Source organism: Ambystoma mexicanum, chromosome 1q (genome assembly GCF_040938575.1).
Source record: "Ambystoma mexicanum isolate Mex_15411 chromosome 1q, UKY_AmexF1_1, whole genome shotgun sequence".
Taxonomy (NCBI): domain Eukaryota; kingdom Metazoa; phylum Chordata; class Amphibia; order Caudata; family Ambystomatidae; genus Ambystoma; species Ambystoma mexicanum.
Window position 1 is genome coordinate 522,694,375 of NC_090922.1, and position 26,038 is coordinate 522,720,412.

Sequence of the window (26,038 nt, forward strand, 5' to 3'; positions counted from 1 at the left end):
TCTTCCCGTTTTAAAGTTTTAGGAGGGTAAAATAATGCCTGCCATTATGGATGGGTTTAAAATTGATCATTAACTGCCTGAGCTTGATTTACATGGATTGTTCTGGAGAAGAACCTTGGTCCTTCCGCAATCTTCTTCTATAATTGCAATACGTTGTCATTAAACGTGAGCGTTTTGTGGAAACATGTATTTCTGTGTAAAGGCCCCCCCTATGGTTGATTTAAATTGAATGAGGCCCAGATTGATAACTCTTGTGAATGATTTTTCTGATCCGATAAGCAAAGGAGGTTTTGATCTGAAAGAGTTCTTAATAAATCCAACCCCAATAAAAAAAAATGGCAGCAAGACTGGTGTAATACTGGTACAGAACTAAGAAAATATAAGAGATATAAAGACTTGGCAAGTTCACATAGGTGTTTGGGTACTTTGGCACCCTACCTCAAGAGATTCCCCTCTTGGCGTTTTGCAGGTTCCATCCTGATGTCCTCTTACAATATTTTGCTCACAAAAGAGAATTGCAATGCATGGAAACAGCAGGGGGCTGAAAGCCCATACAGTTGGTATTGTTTGACTGAAACTGAAACCATCAAACTTTAGTGTATGGAATGTGAGGTTTTAGGAAATCTGTGATACAGCTGCTTTGAGAAATTTGTGGTGGACATGAGATTAGATCCGTGGAAATTGTTATGGAAAAACATTTTGATGCCACATCATTTGCACTATGTCATGCATCGATTCAATTTTGATCTCAAATCAATGTAGCTACTCTGTTTTGGAGTGATTTTATTAACTTCTTAATTGATTTCTGATGTATGTATTTTAAATGACTTCTTTACATTTGTCTTTTGGTTTTACGGAATGTTTTAACTGTTGTGTAAAGGTTTTTAGGATTTAAACCAATTGACACAAACGGAACATTTTTTAAAAAATGATGTACCAGAGACAGAGAGTTAAGTAAATAATTGAGCGCAGTAATTCCCCGGATCAGACGGAGGGGGGACTGAATGAAGTAAATGTGGTGAAGATAAATGCCCATCTTGACGGTTTTTCGATGGATTTGCATTAGAAGCTAAAAAAATATAGACAGGGTTGTTAGGGCAACTTTGTTGGGGGTGGGGTGAGGAGCATGGGGTGTGGTGAGGATAAAAGAGGGGGCAAAGGGGCAGAGAAGTTGACGTTTAACAGGTTTGTGTGTGTTGGAACAGTTCGGTTGTGCAATGCTGATAGGGTATGGGGGCCAATAATGGCTACAGCAGACACAGCCCCACTGATGAGGGGTGTATCGACCACTTTTACTCCCTCAAAATAGGCAAATACTCCCAAAAAATAGAAATGGGGAGTAAACATACCCCAAACAAATAAATGGGAAACGGACACGTAGGACTGTGTGCCCCTACTTTTACTCATATAGCTATATGGATATGTTTGGACCAGAAGTGCACATAGTACCACAGTAAGAAACTACTGTTATTACTGCCTGATCGGAATTGGTACACCTGTATCTTATGTGTATGAATAACTAGGTGCAAAGAATCGATGATTACAAAAACATATCCGTTTTCCAGTTAAAACATATTTTTATTTGCTTAGAAAATACTCCCATTGGGATTTGGACGTGTTACTCCTTAAAAAAATAATTTTACTTGCAACTTTAAAAAAACAGGCAGTAAAATACTCACACTTAAAAATCTTATCTGGGGCACTTACTCGACAGATTAGACGTTTATTCATGTAACCCGTACATTTATGGAGGAGGGTGATTGAGTATTGAAATGCATATCATGGAATGTTAACGGTCCAAATGATCAGATAAAGCGGAGAGTATTTTCGTACATAAAGTGACATAAATGAACCGCATGCGATTATGCTGCAAGAGGTGCACTTATTGGGAGACTCCTGTAACCTCCTTTGGGAGGGCACTGTATAACTGTGTGGCACTCACAGGTTTCTCAAGAGGATCAAGAGGGGTGACAATATTAGTCAGACGATCGCTGATCCTACATGTCACCAAAGGAATACGGCATCCCAGGGGAAGAATAGCTGGGATTTACAGATCAATAGGAAGGGAAGTATTTACATTAAGTAGTAGTGGTGTAATATGCACCACCTTTGTTACGAACAGACACTTTAAATAACTTAAAACTATCCTATTGGACGCCCCCGCAGGGTCCATTATTTGTGGTAGGCGACTTTAATGCAGTGGTGAGTCCAACACTCCATAGATGGAATCCCGGGGGGCGAGAGGGGTTCGCAGGACGTGGAATTTGCACTTAGGGAACTTTATGGATGCAATGGGCCTACTAGATGTATAGAGTGAAACGTATCCAGATCAGAGGGATTTTGCATTTTCAGTGCCGCACAATTCCCTGTTGAGGATAGATGGTCTGTTATGCTTACAGATTGAGACATAAAGGGTGGGGTCTGTGGGACATCTCTCTAATTGGCGGGGCCTTTCAGATCATGCACGAATGGTCATGACGGTATCATTCAATATGAATACTAGAGGGTGGGCCTGAAGACTAAACACATGCCATCTGTTAGACGATAGGGTGTGTAAGGATCTCATGTTGGCAACAGTAAAGACAGACACAAATAATCACAGTTCAAGGGTGTTTATTAAACTGTATGCATGTTGGAATAATGCCTAATCTAAACCTAAATCTAAGATGGGAGCAAGCTTCGACCATCAAATGAAAAATAAGGCAGTCCTTGTGTTGCCTTGTAATAATAAAAGGGCCTATAACTATTGCCAATCCTTACAACAAAATATAGAAGAGTGTGGGATAGGTTTCACAAGAAAGAAGTGTTCACAAATAATTAATCAGGATGTGGTGGCCGGTGTCTCTCTGCCCCACGTTTTGAGCACGGGACAAGGTGGGACTCCTAAGCACAGCACTCTCTCAAGCTTTCCCAGCACGAGACCACAGTTCAGCTTTCACGTATCGGGACCTTCAATGGTTAAGTCTCTTTTCTGGAGAAAAGTCTCTTGCATCTGGGGGTCTGATGCCTTAACAAATATAAGCAAAATTATTTCTGTTCCGATTACATCTGGGTGATGTTTCTTCACCTCTGGGTCCACCTCTGCTGGGCTCAGACCCCTATCGAAGATCAGCCTCCCTCTGTCAGGCTCACTCTGGCTTTTCACAAAAACAGTTCACCTGTTGACTTTCACAAATGTTAATGTCTTTTTAAGCAACACTCGATGGACATCCCTCCGTCGGGTTTACTCTTGTCCTTCACGTGTCGGTGGCTGTTAGCTTTTCACTCCTGGTTCCCCCTCTTCCAGGCTCAGTCCCTACTTAACGGTTTGCCTCCCTCTGTCAGGTTCACTATGGCTTTTCAGAGGGTTGTATACTAATTGACCTTTTCACAATTGACCTCGGGAGAATTGACCTCGGGAGAATTGACCTAATTTAGTAGGTCAGTTAGGACATACATGGGGGGGGGAACCCCCCGCCCCCCGCAACCTCTACCCTATCCAAAACCCACTGCAACGCCCCACCCAATCCCCTTATATTATTTACAATCCAAAACCAACCCAATACATGTATAAAATAACTAAAATAATATAAAGGTCAATTAGGACCACTATAATTTGGTTAATTGTGCAAAAGTTGGGTAATACCTTTCAGAGAACACTTTTTCTCCTGTTGCATTCCCGATATTCTTTAGGGCATCGTGCTTTGCCCCTTCTTGTCAGCATCCCTCCGTCGGGTTCACGCTTGGAACCACATATAGTTCTTTGAACTTTCCATTAAGCAGGATTCACTCCCATTTTCTATTCAATGGTTTGTCGGTCAAAGACTTTCAACTGTACAGAGGATTTTGTTAGACCCCTCTATGACCACTTTGACCTTGTTTTCGGCTCTCCTAAGGCCTTCTGGTATCGGTAGTTTCAACAAACGCAGGATCAACCAGAGTCCTTCGAGTGAGCACCAACGTGGTGTCGGATCCTTCTGCTGCTGGTTTTTCCTTAATATTAACAGTTATTTGAACTTCCCCTAAGTTGCTAGTTTGCGGCTTTCGTTCAACACAGTTCGGTTTATTATCGGCTCTCCCCTCGACTCGGCAGCTTTGATGAACTGCTTGGCCTTTCTTGTATCTGGAGTCGAGAATGGTACCACGGTAGCGGGTGTCTCTCTCTGGGCATGCTCTGTGTACTGTTGACATCTGCTGCAACACATGCTGTTCTACGCGGTCTCATGATTCCTTGCAGGGAGGTTTCGGAGGTCTGACTTGGAAAGGGCAAGGTCGCTTCTGTCCTTGTCTCGCCTTCAGTTCTTGCTGCTTTTCTCCTCTTAAATTGCTGTGCTTGGATAGCTTTGTCGTTGTGCCGTCTGCCTTGCTCATATTGTGCTCGCGTGCTGTACCTTTTTATCCCTGTGGTGAAGGGAAAGTGTCGTCGGATGTGTGTGATTCTGGTCAATTGCCTGACTTTACCTGCCCCTTGTATTTTGGGTCATGTCACGTAAACAGCTCTGGTGTTAGTCCGTTGTCTTTCGTGGTGTCGAAAGTAGTCCTATCGGAAAGGGAGTGCATTGTTGTTATCCTACGTGGTAGGATGGGGTGGAGGGGTTGAAAGAAGGGGGATACTGCATCTCACCCATCTGTCTGGTTTAGAACAATTTTACCTAACCCCAAAAGTTCGACTCCCAAAGGTTCGACCCCCAATTTTGTGTGTGTGTGTGTGTATATATATATATATATATATATATATATGTGTGTGTGTGTGGCGGTAAATTATATAAAAAATGTATAGGGGTAAGGTGGGGGGACTGTGGGGAGGGTCTCCCCCCACATACATATTTGCGGGAATTTTTTTTTTTAAAGTCAAACTTTTGGGAAGTCGAACCTTTGGGTTCGGTAAAATCACTTAAATTCGTCTGTCCCACTTCCATTCCCCAACGATGCCCCCATCCAGGTGATCCTCCCTCACTGGTCCACCCCCAGGAACTGGATCCAATAGCGATGGCCGTGTCCTGGCCACCTGGATGACAGATCCCCAGGGACTAGTTAGGGAGACACCTTCAGGTGGTGACTGAGTTGAAAGAGGAAGTGTCATTACTTTAGGATCAACCGGTATTCGGTAGAATCAAAACTGAAGTTATGGGAAGCATAGAAGGTGGTAATGAGAGGCAAGGCAATGGTTGCGGCGAAGGAAAGGGATGGAGAGACCATGTAGGTAAATGGAGGACAAGGTCAGGCGGTTGAAGGTCAACAGAAGCAAAAGTACAACATGTTCAGGGACTTCAAGAAAGCTAAAGAGGAAGTTAAAATTAAAACATTGCAAAGGACTAAAATAAGCTGGTGCCATAAGGGGTCTCGCATATATGAATGGGGAGAAAACAGGTAAATTAATAGCCCACAGAGACAAGCCGAACATGAGGATAAGTGAGATTCGGGGACGAGACGCGGGAGAAAGAGTGAGGGAACTCAACCAAATGGGCTCCCGCTGTAGTGGTAGATCCGTTTAAAGGAGAAATCATTGGATGACATGCTCCATGAAAGTAGGGAAAAGGGATCCATTACGCAAGATTTAAGAGGGGGGCACTAAAACACTGATATCAAAACCGGGGGAAAAATGTGCGTCTTACAGACCATATCACTCATCAACATATAGGCGGTGATACTGACCAACTACAAAGTATTATTTAAGATATCATTAACAAGGACCAATGTGGGTTCATCCCAATAGATCTACTAGGATGAGTATTAGGAGGTTGCACCTAGTGATGGCAGCAGCCAAAAGGTCTCATGTGCGGATACTCATAAGGCATTTGATTGCATCAAGCGGGAACTACTTATTCAGCTTGTCTAAAATGGGTTTGTGGAAGAATTTGCTAAATGGGTGAAACTGCTTTACATGGAACCGAAGGCGAGGATCAAGATAAATGGTACACTATCAGATCGTTATCTTCTGGAAAGCGGAACATGTCCGGGATGTCCACTGGCACCCATTCCTCCCTATACCCCTCGTCCCCTGATGTTCGTGATTGCAATGGAACCACTGGTAGAACTATTTGGTAAAGATAAGGAGCTGGTGGGATTTGGGGGGCATAGGATAAACAGAAGATATCATCTATTTATGCAGACAATGTCCTATATTATCTGACAAACCAAGAGGTATCAATTCCGAGAGCAATGGGCATATTGGGAGAGTTTTGTCAATTACGCAGGCCTCAAAAGTAATTAGGATAAATCTGTCCACTACCCAATTACCTTGGGGGTGAAGGGAGGAGGGCCCCCCCTCCCAATCGGAAATATTTGTCCAGAAAGAGGACTCTCGTCGAGGAGTTCAATTTATCCTGGGGAGTGTGGTGATGTATAAGAGGTTGACGATTCAACGAATGGTATATATTATCGAACACGCACAGAGACCGGTGTCTGCGAGCCTCATACGATTAACCAACTTTTGCATGGATTCCGTTGGCAAAATAAGACACCCAGGGCTAGCCTGGAAACCTTGTTTAACTTGCACGGGAAAGGGGGAATAGGATTGCCACATTTAAAATGGTACTATTGGGCATCGCAATTTACGATAGCGAATAGGTGGAATTATCGGAAAGGATAGCACAGGGAGCTGCATCTTACTGGGAGACGCAAATGGGTGATATTGCTTTACCAGAAACCAGAACAGTTGGGACTCCTGGTCACAGTCGCACAAACACCTGGGGTGGTCGAACCAGTTAACACAGGCATCACCGATTTGGGAGAATAGATTAATAAAAGGGATACAACACGTAACATGTGCGGGGGAAATGGCAGGGCAGAGGGATAGCAGGCGATGTCCCGGGTATGAAATGGTTTCAGCAGTTTAAAGAAAAATGAATATTAAGTGATGGGGACCACTATAAATACCTTTTAACTTCGGCATGATCTGCGCCCACAAATGGGAGGGTGGGTATGGGGGGGAATAGCCTGACATTCCAAGCCTCTCAGTTGAGAGAAATGTCCTAGAAGGGGAGATTGAAGTGAAGCAAATCTCATTGTCCTTCCATTCCATCAGGCAGCTGGAGGAGCTGAGACAAAGATGGGGGGGTCATTTGGGTGAGATTGACAAGGAGGCGGCTTTACAATACCATTAGGAAGTGACCATTTCTGTGAAATTGAAGCTCATACAGTTAACATATTTTTACGTAAAATGCAAAAGGGGGCGGGGATAGATGTTGCAAATGTGCCAAATACAAAGATTTTCTTTCATATTGTCTGGGTTTGCACTAAAGTACAGAGATTGTGCCATAAGGTTAAAAGGGAATTGGGGGATGGGGGGGGTGGGAGAGCGGGGGTGTTTTAGAAGGCGAAATCGACCTGGAATCCAGGGGTGGGGGGGGGGGGGGAGTTTTTCATGATGTAATCGAACTTGAAATTCTCGAGACATCCGAATATTTTTGAATATAGCATTTGTTTCAGCTGGAAAAATGGATGAGTCGGGAACCGCCTAGTTTGGAGAGATGTGTAGGGATGGACTTTATTATGAAAAGGGACCAACTGGTGCACAGGAATAGGGTATGTAATTGGATGTATGAGAATCTGGGGGCGTGGGGATAAGGAGGGGATGTACAATGGAACGGTAAAGTGTTACCAGAAACTGGTTGCAAAATATATGTTTTGGTTATATGTCGAAAAATGCCAATAAAAAGGTATGTAAAATAAAATGTGACTGAAATTATTTGAGGGTTTAGGCCACAGAAACCGCATCAGAAGACATTGTGCCTACAAAGGGCATAGCGTTTACACCATGTTCTTGTGCTACTCTGTTGAAACGAACTTTATGACCACAGTTTGTGACTCCAGAACAAATCGTTTCCCTGTGAAGCTATCATTTCCTCTTCCTGGTCCGCCTCAGTCATTATGGCAGGACTGTACACTTCGAAAGTAAACTCTGGTTTTACTAGGCGAAGATTCCCTCCGCGGGAGGTGTCTTAGCGTCAGACTGACCTTTCACCTGAGTATTTTCTGTGGCCCGGCCTTTGGACTGGCCGTTGTTGGCGACTGCTTAGCTGATGTTTCATTATGTTTTTAAGTATATTCATTTTTATAAGCCCCAAAGTGCTACAAGCCACGAAAAGGAATTGGAGAAACAAGATCACTCGGCAAAGATTCTGGGACCTTCACAGACCTTGCAGCCACCAAACTGCACTTTGTTTGCAGCACTTTGCGCACCGTGGGACTAATATAGCCCCTCGGGTGTAAGCAGTTCATTAGGTTTTACAACAGCACAAAGGTCCTTCCAAACCAGCCCCGTCTTCCAGCAACCTCTGCTGAACTGCACTTTGGTTGCAGCACTTTTCGCTTGTGCTTTAGCTAGAAGGCTGTGTAATTAAAGCAAAGGCTGAAGGAGGAGGTTGTGGGCTGAGCAGGTAGAGGATCAACAAGAGGAAAGTAAAAGGTTGGAGCAAGTGTTTGGGTAGGGAAAAGGTGTCGGAGGTGTAAGGTGTGCAGGAGAGAGGAAGCGGTTGTGCCCTCCTACAGCAGAGGGAAGCTTTCCGTCAGGTCTTTGGGTAATTCTCCTTGGCTGAATTTCACTTTGCTTGACTGCAGTGCAGTTGACGCTTTACCAAGGAAACCAAAACAGGACATTGTGTGTCTTAGCATGGGCACCATTATTACATTTTGCTTCTGATGCTTGTTGGGACATTGTGAGTTCAACTTGGGCATGCTCTCATCTTTTTGTTCTTTCTTCACAGGACTGTCAAGAACGTTGCCAGATTCCAGCACACACTGCACACTATCAGCAGACTGGATTAGGCACACAGTCCACCCTCGTGGCGGATTGTGATTTGATACATAGTTGGGCATGGCTGGCAAAACAGCAGATCCATTCGCTGCGGATACTGAAGAGGACGCCAGTGGCATGATGAACAAGTAATATGCTCTATCTCATCCCTATTACATTAACAGTTTATATCACTGTGGTCCACCACATCCAGGCCCACTAGTGTTGTTCCCTACTGTGATGGAAGAGTAGTGGTGTATGTATTTGTCATGTCTATCTCTTGTAGGCGAAACCTGTCCTCTTCAAGGTAGATTTTGTCGAAATTGCAGCTGTGAGTAGCATAATGAGATGCCATGCCACTTCACACTATCTCAATTGGGCAGTTAAGTGAGGCTGTAAGTAACACTTGAAGCCACCTCCGTGGCCCTTGTTTGGGCGGATAGCTTCGGGGCAACACGTCATAAGTACACTATGCGACGTGTGTTCAAGACCTTTTGCTTTGGTTGTGAGGAGTCTAGCTTTGGAGGAACTCTGGGGGTCTGGAAGGAAGGCATTTACATTTGGTGGTAAGTGAGGGATGATTTATGGAAAGATTTGACTCCTACATTGCCGCCTTATAGAAACTGGGGCAGTGGGGGTGTGGTGTATTGATCCAATTCGTGAGTGTTGTGGGATCAAGATAGCAAGTACTCTCCTTTATAACGACTGTGAAATGTGGCTTATCAAGACCCTTCTAGAAGAGGGCCGACTGCCACACTGCTTGCTTGGGGCTCAATTTCTCTGCTTTTCTTCATCGCCCTGGTGCAGGCCCGACTCCACTTGCTACTCTCCCTTGTGTTGGGCACCTGTGTACCCCACTTAGTTAATGCTAGTCATGTGCCTCTGGTTCATTGCTTTATACCGTAATAGCTTGTTCTCCAATTGGGAAGGAAGGGCACTTGCTGAATGTGTGTGTTTGGTTCCTTTATTGCTTTCAAATTCTCTTTTCTATGCTCTGTAAGAAGACCCTTTCTTGATGTTGGGGTGATTAATCCCACTTAACCAGCTACTGGGAGACAAACTAGGCATTCTACTTCCTTACCTTTGAGTTTAGATGGTTACAAGTCCTCTCCTGACCACAACTTCAGCCGCGTTGCACTTTTCTGCAAAAACTGTCTCACGTGTTCCCTTTTTTCTTTTTTTGTCAGACTGACTTAGTTTGTTTTATATACGCCCTCACTGTAAAAGTCCCATGCAGTATTTATTTCTGCCAGGTCCAAGCACACACCAGGCCTCTTCCTATTGTCAATGGTGTTCGCGGGGCAATTGTTATATTGCAAAGGAGTCCTCTGAAAATATAGCGGCAACTTTCCCCTTAAATGTGAGACTTGCCGGCGGCGTTGCACGGACTGCTTAATTGTGTGATTCTCGGATTATGCAAATATCAGCAAAATTGCCCCATAGTTGTAATACGGTATTATAGTCAAAAAGCAGCGCTGCAATACTGATAATGTTTGAGATATGCTGGTTCTGATGGCTTGAAAGAAGAAATGAGAGACTGCCGATTCATGCTTTTTTCACATACAAACGCATCAAGTATTACATTGTTTCCATGTCCTTCCATTTTTGCCCAAAGGTACGTTCCTTCTACACTACCCTGTGCAGAATCCCTATGTATCTCTCTTCCTGGTCTGCAGTTCCCATGGCCAGGTGCTCCACTTGCACGCCCCTGCCTAGCAGTCGTAGGTGCTGGCAGTATTGAGGGCGCGCACGTGTGTGCAGGGCCCACCTATCCCCAGGCAAAACACAGTTGCCACAACGTGGGTAAGAGTCGGGGTTGGGTGGAGGGGGGATTGCGGGAGCAGAGGGGTATCAGTCATGGCGGGTGGCGGTTCTGGAAGGTGGTCCGGTTAAGAGACATTGATGAGGGGTTAAGGTGTGAGGGAGAGCAGTGCAGTATGGGTGGTTCAGGGTCTTCGCCAATAACACAAATGACCGTATGGTCTGATAACAATACAAATTAAGGTGTTTTGTAGACTTTGCCTAATGACAACCATTTTCAAACTGACAAGAAGTAGGCAACTAAGCATTTCACATGTTAGATGTGTGTTGACCGTATCCCCTGGGAGAATAGTCTGTCTGAGTTAGTGATGGGATGTAAGTTTGCGGATGAAAAGATGTACATGCACTTGAGTGTCCCATGTTAAGATGCAGTTAGGTAGGATAGGAGGAGTTTGCTTAGAGCAAGCCCAATGGGTGATTCCCTACACCGGCATTGCCAGTTGCTCTATTGTGTGCCCAAGGGAAATCTACTTCATACCTCTGTGCCAAGCAGTGTCTCTGCTAACTGCCTTTGTGAGGTACATCTCTCGATTACAAACAGTATGTTTTTGCGCCGGAAAGTTCTGCGTTTACGTGTCAAATGACAGATTTCTTTGGTTTAGTATGTGTCTGTATTATCAATACAATACCCTCCTCGTTTTTCAAATGTATATTCTCTGATTAGTGAACGCCACCATGTCTCTGGTCATTACAAATCGCCTCTTGTTTTCATAGTCGCTGTGCTTAGGAAGAAGGCTCTATTGTTGTCCAAGTGGTGCAGGCTTGAGAAATGGAACAATTTAGCATTGTGTCACTTGGCCTCCTAGATCCTCTTGTAGTACCCAATGACGCTTGTTCCTTTTTACCACACGCATCGCTGTGACATGCTCCACAACAGAGAAAGTTACTATGAATTTGCAGCAGAATGCCAGCGTTCTCGCTCCGTGACCCCTTTTCCATCTTCTGCCTTGTCCCCAGGCTCTACATCCCACAAATCATCTCCCAGGGCCCAGCTAAAGAGTGGATTGAACGACGACGCACCACCATCCGTCCATGGAGCAACTTTGTAGATCAGAAACGCTTCACCAAGCCCAAGAATTTCGGAGTGTTCTGCAAGCGCCTGGTGAAGAATGTGGAGCACTTCCAGAGCAATTATGTCTTTGTCTTCCTTGGACTCATCGTCTACTGCATGTGAGTCTACCAATCTGAGACCGACAGACCTACTGCTGCCTGATACTACTAAAGATTTATTTTGCTGGGCCACTTCTGCCCTTTCCTGGGCGTGTCCTCAGCTGTCTTGTCTAATTTTCTCTCTGCACTTCCGTTATTCTACCAGAAGTGTCTCTTCTTGATCTGTGCTTGTTTCTCTGTGCTCCAGCTGCGTTTTCGTCTACCCTTTTTCTATCTCTACATTCCTCCCTCACCTTTGCCACATATGTCGCTATGTGCCATCCTGCTTCTGGCTTACCTCTACTGCCCATCATTTGCTATGCTCCTTCCTGTTCACTCTAACAAACAACTTTGCTGTCACCGGTGTCTCTCTCCAATGTGCACTCTTTGCCCCTTTTGCACTTTTGTGGACTCCTCTGTTTCTCATCTGCCAGATTTGTTTCGTGTGTCGTGTGTTGTGTGTGTGTGTGTGTGTGTGTGTAATCTGATGCTGCTTTGGGCCTTGCACAGCATGCAGTGGTAACCTTTTAGCTAGAAAAGCACAATTAGAGCTATAGAAATGTGATAAAGTGGCTTTGCAGAGTACTGCCAGGTTTGAATGGTAAACTGCCATGCTGCAGCTACTAGCTTGAGATTGCCCCTGTACCAGGGAAGAAGTATTAAAATGACCAATGTCCTAAGGTGGCCACAATCCTTGGCTGTAGCTTGGTATGAACATTACTGGATGACCTTGCATTCGGTGTTAAAGTGGCTCCCTATCACTGTTTTAGTGACCACTCTGGGTCTGTTATGCTCACAATACTGTACCCTGCTGGCCACAGGAGGCGGTTATTGGTTCAAGACCGACTCCCCGTGTGAACAGCTTAAGTTTATAATGCATGACCCTGACCCTGCGACGCCTTCTCTCTACCCTCTTCGTTCTGTGAGAGGACTAGTGCAGGTAAAGCACTCCGTAATGGGATTGCTAAAGTTATACGTTGTCCAATTTGCATTTTAGTTTTTGTGCAACACTTTCTGTCACTTCTAAATGCAAACATTCTTCAGATCATTCCTTGTTCTGTATTCTCTTCTCACAGAGAGCCCTGCTCTGCATACATGCACATGTCCTACTGAGTGTAGGAACAGCTTTATTAAGATTTCATATTGACTGGATAACCTGAAATTGATCTTCATTTTCCAGGCGCTATACCACATTGGGGACATTAACTTTCCATATGAAGTGTGCCCTTTTCTACTTTTTTTAAAAAATGTTTTAAAGAAATGGCTTCTGCATGCATGCTATGCCAAGCGATAGAGCACATCTCTATAGGCCAGGGGTGGTTGTGACTCAGTCTGTTCTTTCAGAGAAAATTCTGACCCCAATAATTGAAGAGCAAAGGAAAGATCACAGACCAGGTCAGATCGCTAGACCTCTCCTAAAAGAGAAATGATTCTGAACCCATTCATTGACAGCGCTTTTGTTTGGAAGCAAACCATGCAGAAACTCTGACCGTAGAAACCACAATGAGCCTTGTAAAGAACTGTAGAATGTACTTTCTGACCTATGGCAACCAATGATGTCTCCTTGGAGGAGGAGAGTTGAGGCATGAACCAAGCAGCTCATCCTTAAATCTAGTGTGGCAGCTGCATACAGGACCATCTTAAATAAATGCAGAGCATATTCTGGCAAGGTCCACTTGGGCACAGAGAATATGCAAAAAGACTGGAGACCTTGTTTTTAGAAATGGTGAAAGTGGCACTTCAGGTTTTTTTTGTTTATTTTTCTTTTTTAGATGGATTGAGCCGAAGGTGGCTACTGCTTTGTGCAGACAAGCGAGGGACCATTATCAAATTTGTATTTCTTGGTTCTTACCCACTTCCACTGGCTTGGGCAGATGCACATGTTGGGAGGTTTGCCAGCCAGGTTACAGAGCCCTTTTCTGGCCTTGTACCATTGTATCTTGCATATGCCATTGAGAGCTTGTCCATTTCCCAATGCCCACATGGCGTCTCAAAAAGCAGAGATGATCCTAGACTGATTTGCATCTTTTCATGGGATGTGTGGCGAGTTATTGCCCCTCCAGTGTCGTATCTATGAATTAGAATACTTTATTTAGGAGTAACATTTCTTTCCATGTTGGAATATATTTCTGTGTGGATCGTTGGAAAACGCTTCCATGAATAGAGCATTGTTTCTCTACAAGAGAGAGACTTGCACTTCAAAGCGTAAACGTGATTTACTGTGAGGGGTAACAGTTTCATCCATCACACCAGGGCAAAGGTGTTTCCTTGAACAGATTGTGACATGAAATTATTTCAAAGGGACAGCTTTTTGATCCAATAATTGTTGAGCCCCCTTTGACACATCATTGTGAAACTTGACTTCTACGTTTGGTATTAACCACAAGAAGCACCACATGGGAGACACCCCATAAAATCAACATCCTATCCATTTATCATGAAATCCGATCTGATGATGGGTCTGTTCCATAATTTGTTTCTAGTGGCATTAAGGGACTATTCTAATTTATACTCCACTTGACCAAAACCAGATTGTGTGGTTTGAATATTACTCTTAAACCTGATATTGTGAAATACAGTGGAATCTCCATAAAGTAGAACTTTATCTGCATTTTATGAGGAAAGTGCTACTGATGGGGTTTTCTTATTCACCAGTACATTTCTATGGGACACCTGTTAACAATGGGAGAAACACTTTAATAAAACAGGCCTTCTCAGCCACCATGTAAACCACACTGTACCACAACCTTCGAATAGCAAGCAGGGTTCAAACTGAGGGCAGCTGGGAGTTATTTAGCGCCTGCTTGGGGCCTAGGAGAGCCAAATTAGCTTGACACCAACAGCTAGGAGGAGCTACACTTAGCTCCCCAGGCCAGCTGGTGCCAAAGAAACCTACCTATGTGACATTAACCATGTGTTCTTGGGACAGTAGGAGACATCTATACAACATATAAAGCATTAGGGGTCATAAAGAAGTAACACAATGTTACGTTTGCATTTTATGCCACAGTGAAATTGGCAGAATGCTCTGTACTAGCTCCTCTGTCCCTAGAGATAGCTCCTGCTCATTGGTAATTGTCAAATAGCCAGGTGCTGCTTTTACCTCCTGCTTATCCAATCTGAATGTTGATCCTTGGCATGTACAGGGAATATATTATGAATGGAATCTTCTAACCAAGTGAAGACCAGTACAGAAAGAGGATTAAATGAAAATAAACACAATGTGCATACCAAATACTCCACAGGAGACGGATTCCTTTTTCTTTCATGGTGTGAGAAGAGCTTTACCCACCCAAGTGAAAACGGAGAGCATTTATGAACATAATACACTCTTATACCATTTTCATCTTTCAGAGTTTCAGAATAGGTTTAAGACTGGCGGGGCACCCTATTATTTGTAATGTAGCAACCCCAGATGCAGCTACTTTGTATATCCTCTGGATCATGGAGAAGGTGAATAAGGGGGAATAAGGGAAGATGATCAATCACAGGCTTTAGAGACATTCATATCCATTAGGAGAACGAGTTGTAACCTTGCACTTATCACCTTCACCAGGGGGAAGATGATTGAAGAACCAGTGCACGAAACAATAAGTGCAGATGACCTAGGCTATGCTAGTATGGAGAACACATGTTAACACATCCTCCCTCGGATCAGTTCACTGTGGGCATTCGGAATGTGGCATATTCATATTGAACTGAAGGGATCATGGAAAAAGAAGGTGAGCTTTCTTTAGAGTGAGGTTTTATATTTTTTTCTGGATTCTGGTAATAGTTGTGAATGGATTTGATGGCTGTGAGAAGCCAGCTTGAGAGGTAGGTAACGGCAACCACAAGAGTACTGCTACACTTTTATTTTGTAGGCAGCTGGAAGGCATCAGAGTGACTGATCCCGAAGCTTTCAGTGTGAATATTTCTTAATTTATGTTGCAGTTATGCTGATCCTTTTTATTTCTTTATGTCCTATGAAAGAGACAAAGAACTTTGAAGTTGATGCAAGCGGGGACTGGCATCCAGTGTAGTGACATAAGTGCCATTGTAATATGTTGATAGAGTTTCGTCCGAGGGTCAGCCTAGCAGCCTTAGTAAGGAAGCTTTGATGGATAAAGTTTTTGTTAAAGCAAGCGAGAGGCTATTCCAATAATCCATATGGGGCAGGATCATTGCAAATGCTGCTGGGAGTTTCTAGGTAGTTTTTAAGTGAGTCAGAATATGTCTAAGAAGCTGAAGCTGAAAATGGGACTTCTTTGAAGCTCTCGGCTACAGGAAAGGAGACTGTCTTGAGAATGAGCCTTATGACAGAGGCGGTCTTAGGGATGGAGGCCATACAAAGGAAGAGCAGAACAACTAGAATTCATATAGATTGCCATGATGGACACACACACATTATCTCTGTATGTGGTACTGAGACAAAGGTGATTGTCTATCCTGAGCAAAACATATATATATATATATATATACTGGTTGAGGTGCACAACATATACAATTGAATTTCAACGTTTTAAACAAATAATTCTTTGCATACCATGATCTATTTCAGGTGCACTGGATATGTCCCTGGCTACAGAGACACTATACTAAATATACATGGCTCATCAAACATCTGACAAGTTATCCAGTCACTCGTTTGAGGAATAGTCCTCTACACTTTAATCATGTGTTCAATAAAGAAAATGTAATGCTTGAAATACAAAGTAAAATAACATTTAAATATGTTTTGTTTCACAAAATAACAATTAAAACTTTCTCAAATATGTTTATACATAAAGTATTTTGATAATCAAAAAGAGAATGTAATATTCATTTCAAAGGAAATCAACAATGTCATCTTTGTTAACAGTGCATTAATATGCTCTGCTCAGACAACAATTCTGCAACACATGTGAGAACAATTCAACATCAATAAAAATGTTTCCATTGGAATGCTCCCATATCCACTACATGTTTAGGGACAACCCATCCCTTCATCAGATGGAAGTGTTTTTTTTTTTTCAAGTAATCTTATAAATAGAAAGGGATACAATGTAGACTCATTTCCTTACAGACATCTACCCAAAGTGTACCAGAGAGTTCCATCCACTAACCTGCACTCTCCTGTTTTATCAAAACTCCAATTTGAGAGCTGTAAGCAAGGAAATGCATATCTATATGGTCAAGACATATACACCGACATGGTATCCAATTTCCAAACCATTAGTTCAATCAGACTGACCTGCCTCCTTTCCTGTCTGTTTCAAACATCAAGTGCTGTGGGTAAAATATCATACTGTTAAAATGTCAAAATCAAGGGTTCTCTACAGTCTTAAACAGATTCAATTGTCACTAGAGTGTGCCACAGTCAAAATCCTACTTGTAAATTAAAGTTTTGACAACAAAGTAGTAGGCACTCCCAATTCAATTTGTTCTGTTGGTGTAAAGAAATGTACCTCATTGTTAAACTTCTGTTTAGCCAATAACATCTCGTAATGCACACATTCCCTTAGATTATGCCAAGAAACGTTATATAACTTCCCTGCCTTAAAGAAATTGCGGGATACAGGACTTGGGAACCGGCTGTTGAAACTGCCTCTCGTCCTGTACCCACATGAAATACTGTTGGGCGTACAGCACGTGTCTCTCGCGCCGCATTTGCCGTCCTGCGTCAACAATTCAATGTAAATAAGCCTCTCAATGATAGCGACGGGCATCTTTAAGTGAAACACAATCTCGTTCATACGATATGAAACACTTCTTTTTCTTGAACCTGGTGTCTTCAATTATTGTTACACTGATGGAAACTTAGTTATCTTCATATAATATTGCAAATGCTCACTAAATCCATATTCTACAGTCAATATTAAATGATATGTCAGTCGCTGATGAAATGGACGTTTGAAATATTGGAATGTTACTAGATGTCCTGCTGACGGCCATCTATTATATATATTAGTTCTTCTGACCTACTACACCATTATGCATAGATGTTGTATTTTTATTTTTTATGTTTCAATGTCATCAATGCTGAGATTAATGTAATGGAATTCAAAAATCAAATACCAACTGGTCCAAACTACCATCAAAAATATTTTTGTCTCATAAATAATGTTGCAATGTGGGGATACCCATATCAATCTTTTATTTACATACTATAGGAATCACCATTTGTAACAGACATCTTTACATAATCAACTGCCAACTTTTCAATATTATTACATCACCTATTATTGGCAACAATTGCACATTAGAAAATACACATTATTATTCAATGTGCACCATTCCATTGTATATTTTCATAATACATTATGCCACTTCACATATTGTATTTGCCATCATGACAGATAAAGACCATTTACTTTTTCTACATTTCATTAAAAAACGAGTCAAATCAAATTCTAGATTCAACCCTCCTGGATTTAAGGCTTCTAAATGCTCAATCCAGAAGATCTCCTTCTGGTGGAGTAAAGTGTTCAAACCCCCTCCTTGCCTGGTGGACCTAACCTGTTCCAAGATTATGAACTTCATCTGGGCTATAGTGTGATGTGCTGCTTCAAAATGGTGTGCTGCCAGTGAATGGGTCCGACGGGTTCGCACATTCGACTTGTTGTTTGCTGGATATGTTTTTTGGTAAAGCAAGCGAGAGGCTACTACAATAATCCAGATGGGGCAGGATCATTGCCGATGCTGCTGGGAATTTCTAGGTAGTTTTCAAGAGAGGCAGAATATGTTGCTGATGCTGAAAATTTGACTTTTTTAAAGCTCTCGGCTAAAGGAAAGGAGACTGTCTTGAGACCAGACTCCAATCTTTCAATGAGCCTTGTGTCAGAGGGGACCTTAGGGATGGAGGACATAAAAAGGAAGAGCAGAAGGACTAGAATTCACATAGATTATCATGATGGACACATACGTTATCTCCGTATGTCGTATTGAGACGTATGCAATTGTCTATCCTGAGCAGGCATTTAGAGATCTGAAGGGAATTTGGCAGGCATTGGCGCTCAAAGACCATTTGGGTGTCAAACACATGGGTCTCAAAAATTGAGGAATGGGCACAGATGACCCTGTCAAGAAGCCATAGTGATCATGGATATGAATAGAGCCAATGAGAGAGGATGGAGTGCAGAGAGACTCTGCAGTGTAGAAGTCTGGTGGGGGGGGGGTTACAGAAGTAAAGAACCACACAATTCTGATTGGATCAATAAGATTAAGGACACACCGGAAATTCTTAAAGGGGAAGTTCTCTCAAAAATTGTATGCTTTAAAAATGTTGCCCATCATAAAAATATGTATTAAGATATTTTTTAAAAATATTTCCAATGGAAAATATTCTGGAATGCGCAATGGGCCTCAAAGTCCAGATTTTCAAGGACATGGGAGTCATCCATTTTTCAGACAACCAGTTTCTGGTTGTTTTAATTCTCTGCTCTAAGCAGTAAAGAAGCAGGAGCCCCTTATTGGGTGCTTAAAGCTGATTGCTGCCAGAGAGCAAAGAATTAAAGCCTGTCTTTATGCCACACGGGCAGATCAGGAATCCAGCAGGCCTTACTGCAGGTACTGTTTAGATTCCATTTATTGGCACTATGCGGCTTGGTGCACAGTGTTGGAAGTGAATTGGCGGCCTGCCAGGGGCAATACTAGCAACCCGTTAGGATGAGTAGCCTTAATCTCGAGATGGATGGGGATGCAGATTCATACTCCTGCATCAAATAACAGACCACTCAATGATTTGGCAAAGTTGGTCCATTTTATTGCAAGTCCATAAAACGGGGAGCTAGGACATCAGCAACAGCTCGATATCCCACTCTCTCAAGCACACTCCAATACTTTTAGAAAAAATACATAATTTATAGTCAAAACTCATCATTGCTGACTTATAACCTGTGCATGTCTTCTGACAACCTGCGTAGCAAAATGAAAATCTGTCAGGCATTCTGATAGGCAAAGAAAAGGTAACTTAATATAGATTCTATATCTGTATATGGTAACGGGGAGAGGGGATTGGATAATACACGTCAGGTGGGGCAACTAAGCCTTCCCTTCAAAATGGCCACCATGGATGTCACTAAAAGTACGACGTCCCATTGCTCCTGCAACTATAGGACCCTAGATTACATAGTCCTCTATGATTGGATTAAAAGCAACACCAGACATTCCTCCCTACCTACGTCTTAGCAGCATGCAGAAGTTAATACCAGGTGCGAGAGGCCTTCTCTGCTCTCGCTTCCCACCAATTAAAGCACAATCATCCATCACCTCAGTGGCCAGGTGTCAATTAATTTCTTTGAAGTTGGCCTTGAATCTGTGCCTTGGTCTGAGAATGTACAAGGGAGTATGGGCATGTGAGTTTCATGCGTAGGTGTGAAACTCTCCCCTCTAACTGACTTCTACCACGTGATTGAATTTAGCCTTTTCTTAAAACGATTTCTGTATTAACCTCAATTAAACTCAGACGTCAATTGTTTTCACTTGACATTTCACGAGCAGGAGAGTCTGTACTTTCCCTTAATTGTAGCAACTTAAGTTTCTATTTCAGCTGATAAGGTCTCTACTCTCCTCGCATAGTTGAACAAGCTAAGATTTGTTTCTCTTGGTTTCAAATCAACTGCTATGACTCTTTTTCATGCAACCTGAAATCTATCATGTACTTCTACTTTTATAGACGTAGTGGAACTATACATTCTAATATAAAGTGCTTCTTTGAGGTACATATGTATATGGCGCTTGCCGCAATCTATCTTCTATTAAGCATAAGCTAGCTTCATGAATTCTTTTGCTTCTTGCGTTACTGAGCTTATTTACACAATATCAACTTGCTGACTTGTTCGTCTCTGTAAAATATATCTTCTGATCATCTTGTTCATCTTATAGTTTTGTCTCTTGTCAGCATTCTCCGGTCCTTATAGCTCTTTATGACTTCATAGTGACTGCATCATCATCATCATCATCACCATCTTTTAGCATCATTCTGGCTTCTTGTGGTATTTCATTGAAATTACCATCATATCATTTTGAATACATATAAGGCTTCCTTAATGGATATCTTTCTGTCCAGGTTCTCTTTGGAATCGGTATATCCATAGGTGGTGTTTCTCTGATTGGCCCTGTGCAGAGCCCATGTGCAGCTCTTTGTTGATTTAGTTGCTCTGAATAAGTCACATATGTAGGCACAAAATCAGTAACTGTTATGGAAAGGATAGCTGAAGTATTTGGGATAGGGAAAGAGCTTGACGACTCCTCTTCATTCCGCCTTCTGGGCAATTCATCGACCACTTTTACTTCATCTTTAACTTCAGGCTTCCCTTCATCCTCAAGGTCCAACCATCTTGGTCTGAAGAAAAGCTTCTTGGGGATCCATATCTTTGACTCCCTTCAGACTTCTGCATTCTTCACATGCTCATCTTTGTTCCATTTCATTAGCTGGCATTGACCACTTGGACTGCAATAAATGCATCTTCCTTTGCATCTTCTGTGATCTTTCAAGTACAGAAACTTTGTACCTTCAGGTGCATAAATGCTGGACTTCACAAAGTCTCTTATCTCTTCATTAGTCAACTCTTTGTGCTTCCATCCCGGTTCTACATCAATCATGATCTTCATTCCTATTGCTTTTCCTACAGTCGTCTTACATTGGAAGAACTTGATGATACAAAATCCAACAAGAATCCTCACCAACAGGGCTCCAAGGAACTTGAATGCATCTGCCATCCATTGTGGAACCCAGGAAAACAGATTTCCAATCCAACTGTCATCATCAACTACATCTGTTTCGTCTATCATCTCATTCTGGAGTTTTGTCAGCATACCTATGGGCTCTGTCAAGGTGCCATTGTCGTCATCATGAGAAGGTATAAATGTGCAACATGATTCTCCAATGTATGCACAAACACCTCCATCCATAGCTGTGATCATGTCTAAGACAAATCTGTTCTGAATTGTCATCAGTCTGATTGCTCTTAATTCTTCTCTGATTGCATTGAATCATTTGATAGTTATGTTGATGGTCTGCAGTAACTGCCATCTGGTTATCTGCAACCATTTAGTATTTGCTCCAACCTGGACTCTTGGAAAGAGAATCAATGTAAATACTGAAGAGGTCTGGCTGAATAGTCTGTGCTCATATGGAATGGCATCAAATGCTTCTATCGATTTTGCAGAGAAATAGTTCTCGCGTCACTCTTTTCATGAGCTCAGCAGATCTCTTCTTCCTCAGGTGAGCATCTGTTTTCGGGAAATCAAGATTCAAATCACTTTTCGGAATCACCAACGCTGGAACATGGACATTCACCAGTGTGCATATTCCTCCCGTCTTTGGGCAATCTCATGTATGCTTTCGATCCACAAGCTCAATAGTGATCCATGATCACTGCAGTTCCATGCACCATTCCTGGAACATCAAAAACTCGACCATACTTTTGGTTTTCTCCCATTTTTCTCATGCCATTGTTCCTGAAACGGAAATTGGGACTCTCCAATGGTATTATCTGCAAGGGTCCTCCTCTGTCTTCGACCCATGTGAGCAATTTAGCAATCTTCTGCCAAAATGGTTTGCATACAACTTGAGCATTCCAGACAGTTGGTTTGGGGCAATCGTACACCATTCAAGCTCTACAGATGACTACTCCTTCTTCCCAGCCATTCCGGTGAGGACACTAATCCCCAAATCTGCATTTGTCCTCTGTTCTTCCATCTTCTGACATCATCTGCAGATTCTCCTGTGATGTTGAGCCTTTTATTAACTTCCCATTTGATTTCTGCTCCTTTTTGCACCAGGTGTTTCATACCTGATCGAATGATTCATGGTGTGTTCTCTGTTTCTTATCTTTGTATCTTGTACATAATTATCTTCATCTGGATCTGTCCATTCTGTAGCTCATTTCAAGTATGCATCTCTTCCCATGAATTGGCCTCTCGTTCTGCACATTGGCACGTGTGACAAACAGTGTGCTGCCGGGTCATCTATCTCTTTTGCTATGAACATTTTTTACTTCCTCATACTGTATGGCTCTTGCCATACAGTATGAGGAAGTAAAAAAATCTTCACTCTTGTGCACATACAAAGCATCCTTTATTCGAAGTTCGTCTTCCAATTTCTTCCCTATGCTGGTACCATATGTTTCCCAAGTGAGCTGTGCTGCCTAGATAGTCATTCAGCTCATCATTATCTTCTTTGATGCTTCTTTTTCCTCTGGCTCTTTTCACATGTGCTTCCACCAGAATGTCTCTGCACACTTCTGGATAGCTTTTTCTCACTTGAACAGGAACAATTTCAAGCTTTATTCCTGTAGTGCTCCAATTAGGTATGAACTTGTCTCTCAAAATGTCCATCCTTGTCTTTCTTTCATGTACTATCTTATGAGCATATAATTCAGGATCGGGTGTACTTACAGGCATCATCTGTGTAAGTCTGTTCATTAAAGTTTCTTGACTCCCCAGAATCCCTACTTTCTCAAGTTGCTTCAATAATTCTATAGGCAAGACACTTCTTATCATCAATTGTTCGTACAGTCCCCATTTCTTGGAACCTGTCTTTGGGACCTGTGACACTGGATCAGGTGCGTTCTCCTGGATTGCTTGACTTGGAACACTTCCAGGTGTCTCTGCTCCTTCTGTATACTTTTCAGGCATCGAAAGGTCTCTCTTGCTTCTTTCTTTGGGCATTGTCTGGCATCATATTATTCAATAGATGTGTAAGTCTCATTTGTGCATGCTCTTTGAATAAAGTCTCTACACTCTTCAGAGTGTTAGCTTTCTCCATTTGTTCTACCATCCCTTTGGGCAATATACTTCTCAACAATAACTGATGACTCACTCCCCATCCTTTGGAAGTGGTCTCTGGGATCATTGACATTAACTCAGGTGTACCTGTACTGTGTGTTTTCTAGGAAGTCCTGCAAACCTGTAACTGTTTAATCCCCAGAACCATTTACCTTTGAATAACTCTGGAAAAGTAATCTTTTCGATCCTGATTCAGCTATATCTGTCGTAGATTTGGTATTCCCTGTTTTTACATTAGTGCTTCAATATACAGAGCGAATATACAGATTCTAAGCAGCTTGGCTCTTCAATCTCCAGAAGATGAGCAGGGCCCAGGATAGAATTGGGAGTGCCACAGGCTTTACTAAAGTGCTTGAATGCAGGAGTGACATAAATACATTGCAGTTGCTGCACCAGTTGTGCAAGAGACTAACTTCACTGCCCGAGCTATTGTGACAATCTGCTTGCCTTCGCCTCCTACACGTCCGGAGAAACTTGCACCGCCGACACCCGTGACCTGCCCCTTGGACGTTGGAAAACATGCACCGACTCTGGTCGTGCCGCCGTGTCGCCCCTGTTGTAAAAGATGCTACGGGCGGAATAGTGGGGTGTTACCTTGAACAGGGCACTGTATACACATCGACTCTGGCTCGCTTGGCGTTAAGGGACACCTTTCTTTCAGCACCTTGATGTGGTCATTGAATAATGGTACCAGACAGGTGCGCAGTGCCATTGAGCTGCCCGGACTTCAGCTCTGTCTCACCCCCTGAAATTTGAGCTATGGGGGTGGGTCTGCGTTCACAGTTCCAGTGATAGTTTCATGAAAGGCTTCCATCTCTGCTTTGCCTTAAAAACATCAAATACACACATCGGCCCCTCCCCACGGATGGCAGCGAACATATAACGTTATGTATTCTTTTACATCCGAGGGGAGTGGCTGATGTGTGCAACTGCTTTTTGTTAGACAGAGAGGCGAGGGAAGCCTTTTCTGAAACTAGCAGTGTTAAAGGGCGTTGCATGTTAGCTTATTGTGTATGAATGAATGTGTGCAAGGAGTGTGTATGTAATGTATATGTGAATGTGTGTGAATTAGTGTATGATGTATGGAGGCTGGATGCGCATGTAAATTGCAAGTGTATGGTCAATGGGGTGTTTGAGTGAATGTGTAAGTGTGTGTGTGTGCGTGCATGTGTGTGTGCTTGTGTGTAATGCTGGCCCGACGAGCTGATTCTGGTGGGAGGTTTTTTGGGGGGGGTGCAGTGGTTGGTGGGATAGGGATGGGGGAATATTTGGATACTTGGGCTACATGCCAAACAACCGTTGGGGGTAGAACAGAGGGGGTCCAGCCTCTACGTTTGCCCTGCCCAGTTTCTGAAGTAGCCCCGCCCCTGCAATGTGGGTTTAGTTGCACCCCTGGTACCAAAAGAGCTTGCAAGATAGCTTGCCATGATAAGCACTCACTTTACAATTCATTGAGCAGTCACAGCTTTGAATCCGAACTGGGCAAGTCAGCCTTTCATCCATCTAAGCCAGGCAGATAGCACAGCGGGCTTAGCGCTCGGGCCCTGATATCTGTGTGCAGCCTGCTTTGACAGGTTCGACTCGGCTTTTCATACATCGAGTACCACTCTGTGTGATAGACCTATGGGTGTTTAGCGCTATATAAGAAATACATTATTATCATCCAAGGTTGACAGAATGTGCGCTGTGAAATTGGATAACATTTGTTGCTAGAGAACCTACACAGGAGCAAAACGAGACGTAACACTAAACACAATACTCATAAAATGCACACGTTTGCTGCTCCAAACTGACTGCTGGTGTTTGGCATCACGTGGGAACCTGTGTACAATGCCACATTCTAAAGTCATCACTCCCAGAGTGCTATCCTGCACTTCCAACCTCTTTAAGCAAGGTTTTGTGTCTGTGTTCTCTACTCAAAATGTCAGGAGATGAGACAAATGTACATTTGCTTCCTTGGAGGCACACAATTTTGCCCTTCACAGCCATGTGGCCACATGCAAACCAAACTGTTCTGTTAGTCAAACAAATCAGAGTTATTATAAAGTGTGGTGCTGTGAAAAGACAGATCTCGGCTCTACAACGTTTCTTTTTGCATGCAAGAGGCGCCTCCCTCATGGGTTGGTGAAGCCTGAAATTGCAAGCACTATAACCAACAGTATATTTCAAATGTTACAAAGCACATTGCTAATCTAAGCTTGGCTTAGTCATGTGTTCTCTGCTCTCTGGCAGCAATACTGCCGCAAGAGTAGCAAATTAAAACAACCAGATGAGTGTTTCTGTCTGAAAAATGGATGCCTCCCAGGTCCTTGAAAATTAGGACTTCGGGGCACATTTTCAGAGTTTTTTCCATAGTAAGTTTTTGTAAAAAATATATTATGGCCAACATTTTTAAAGCATAACCTTTTGGAGAGAACTTCCCTTTTAAGGTTGTCTTATGGTGATTGATACTGTACATTATGTCACACCTTTTCAAAGAGCTCCTCCCCAAGATCCAGTAAGATGACAATAGATGGGTTTTTGGGGTGTAATGGCCATAAGATTTCATCCCTGATCGAGAGCAAAGCTGATTCAATTCCTCATGCAGGTCTGAAGCGTGAT

At 42.9% G+C, this 26,038-nt stretch overlaps 1 protein-coding gene across 2 annotated transcripts in view; it reads left to right on the forward strand.

The window, feature by feature from the left end:
* RABAC1 (Rab acceptor 1) overlaps positions 1 to 26,038 on the forward strand; it is a 273,689-nt gene that overhangs the window by 104,413 nt on the left and 143,238 nt on the right. For both annotated transcript variants that reach the window (XM_069640925.1, XM_069640926.1), the window contains exons 2-3: positions 8,688 to 8,865; positions 11,495 to 11,707. In XM_069640925.1, coding sequence (XP_069497026.1) covers positions 8,798 to 8,865; positions 11,495 to 11,707 — 281 coding nt within the window. In that variant the 5' untranslated portion in view covers positions 8,688 to 8,797. The remainder of the gene's footprint in view (positions 1 to 8,687; positions 8,866 to 11,494; positions 11,708 to 26,038) is intronic.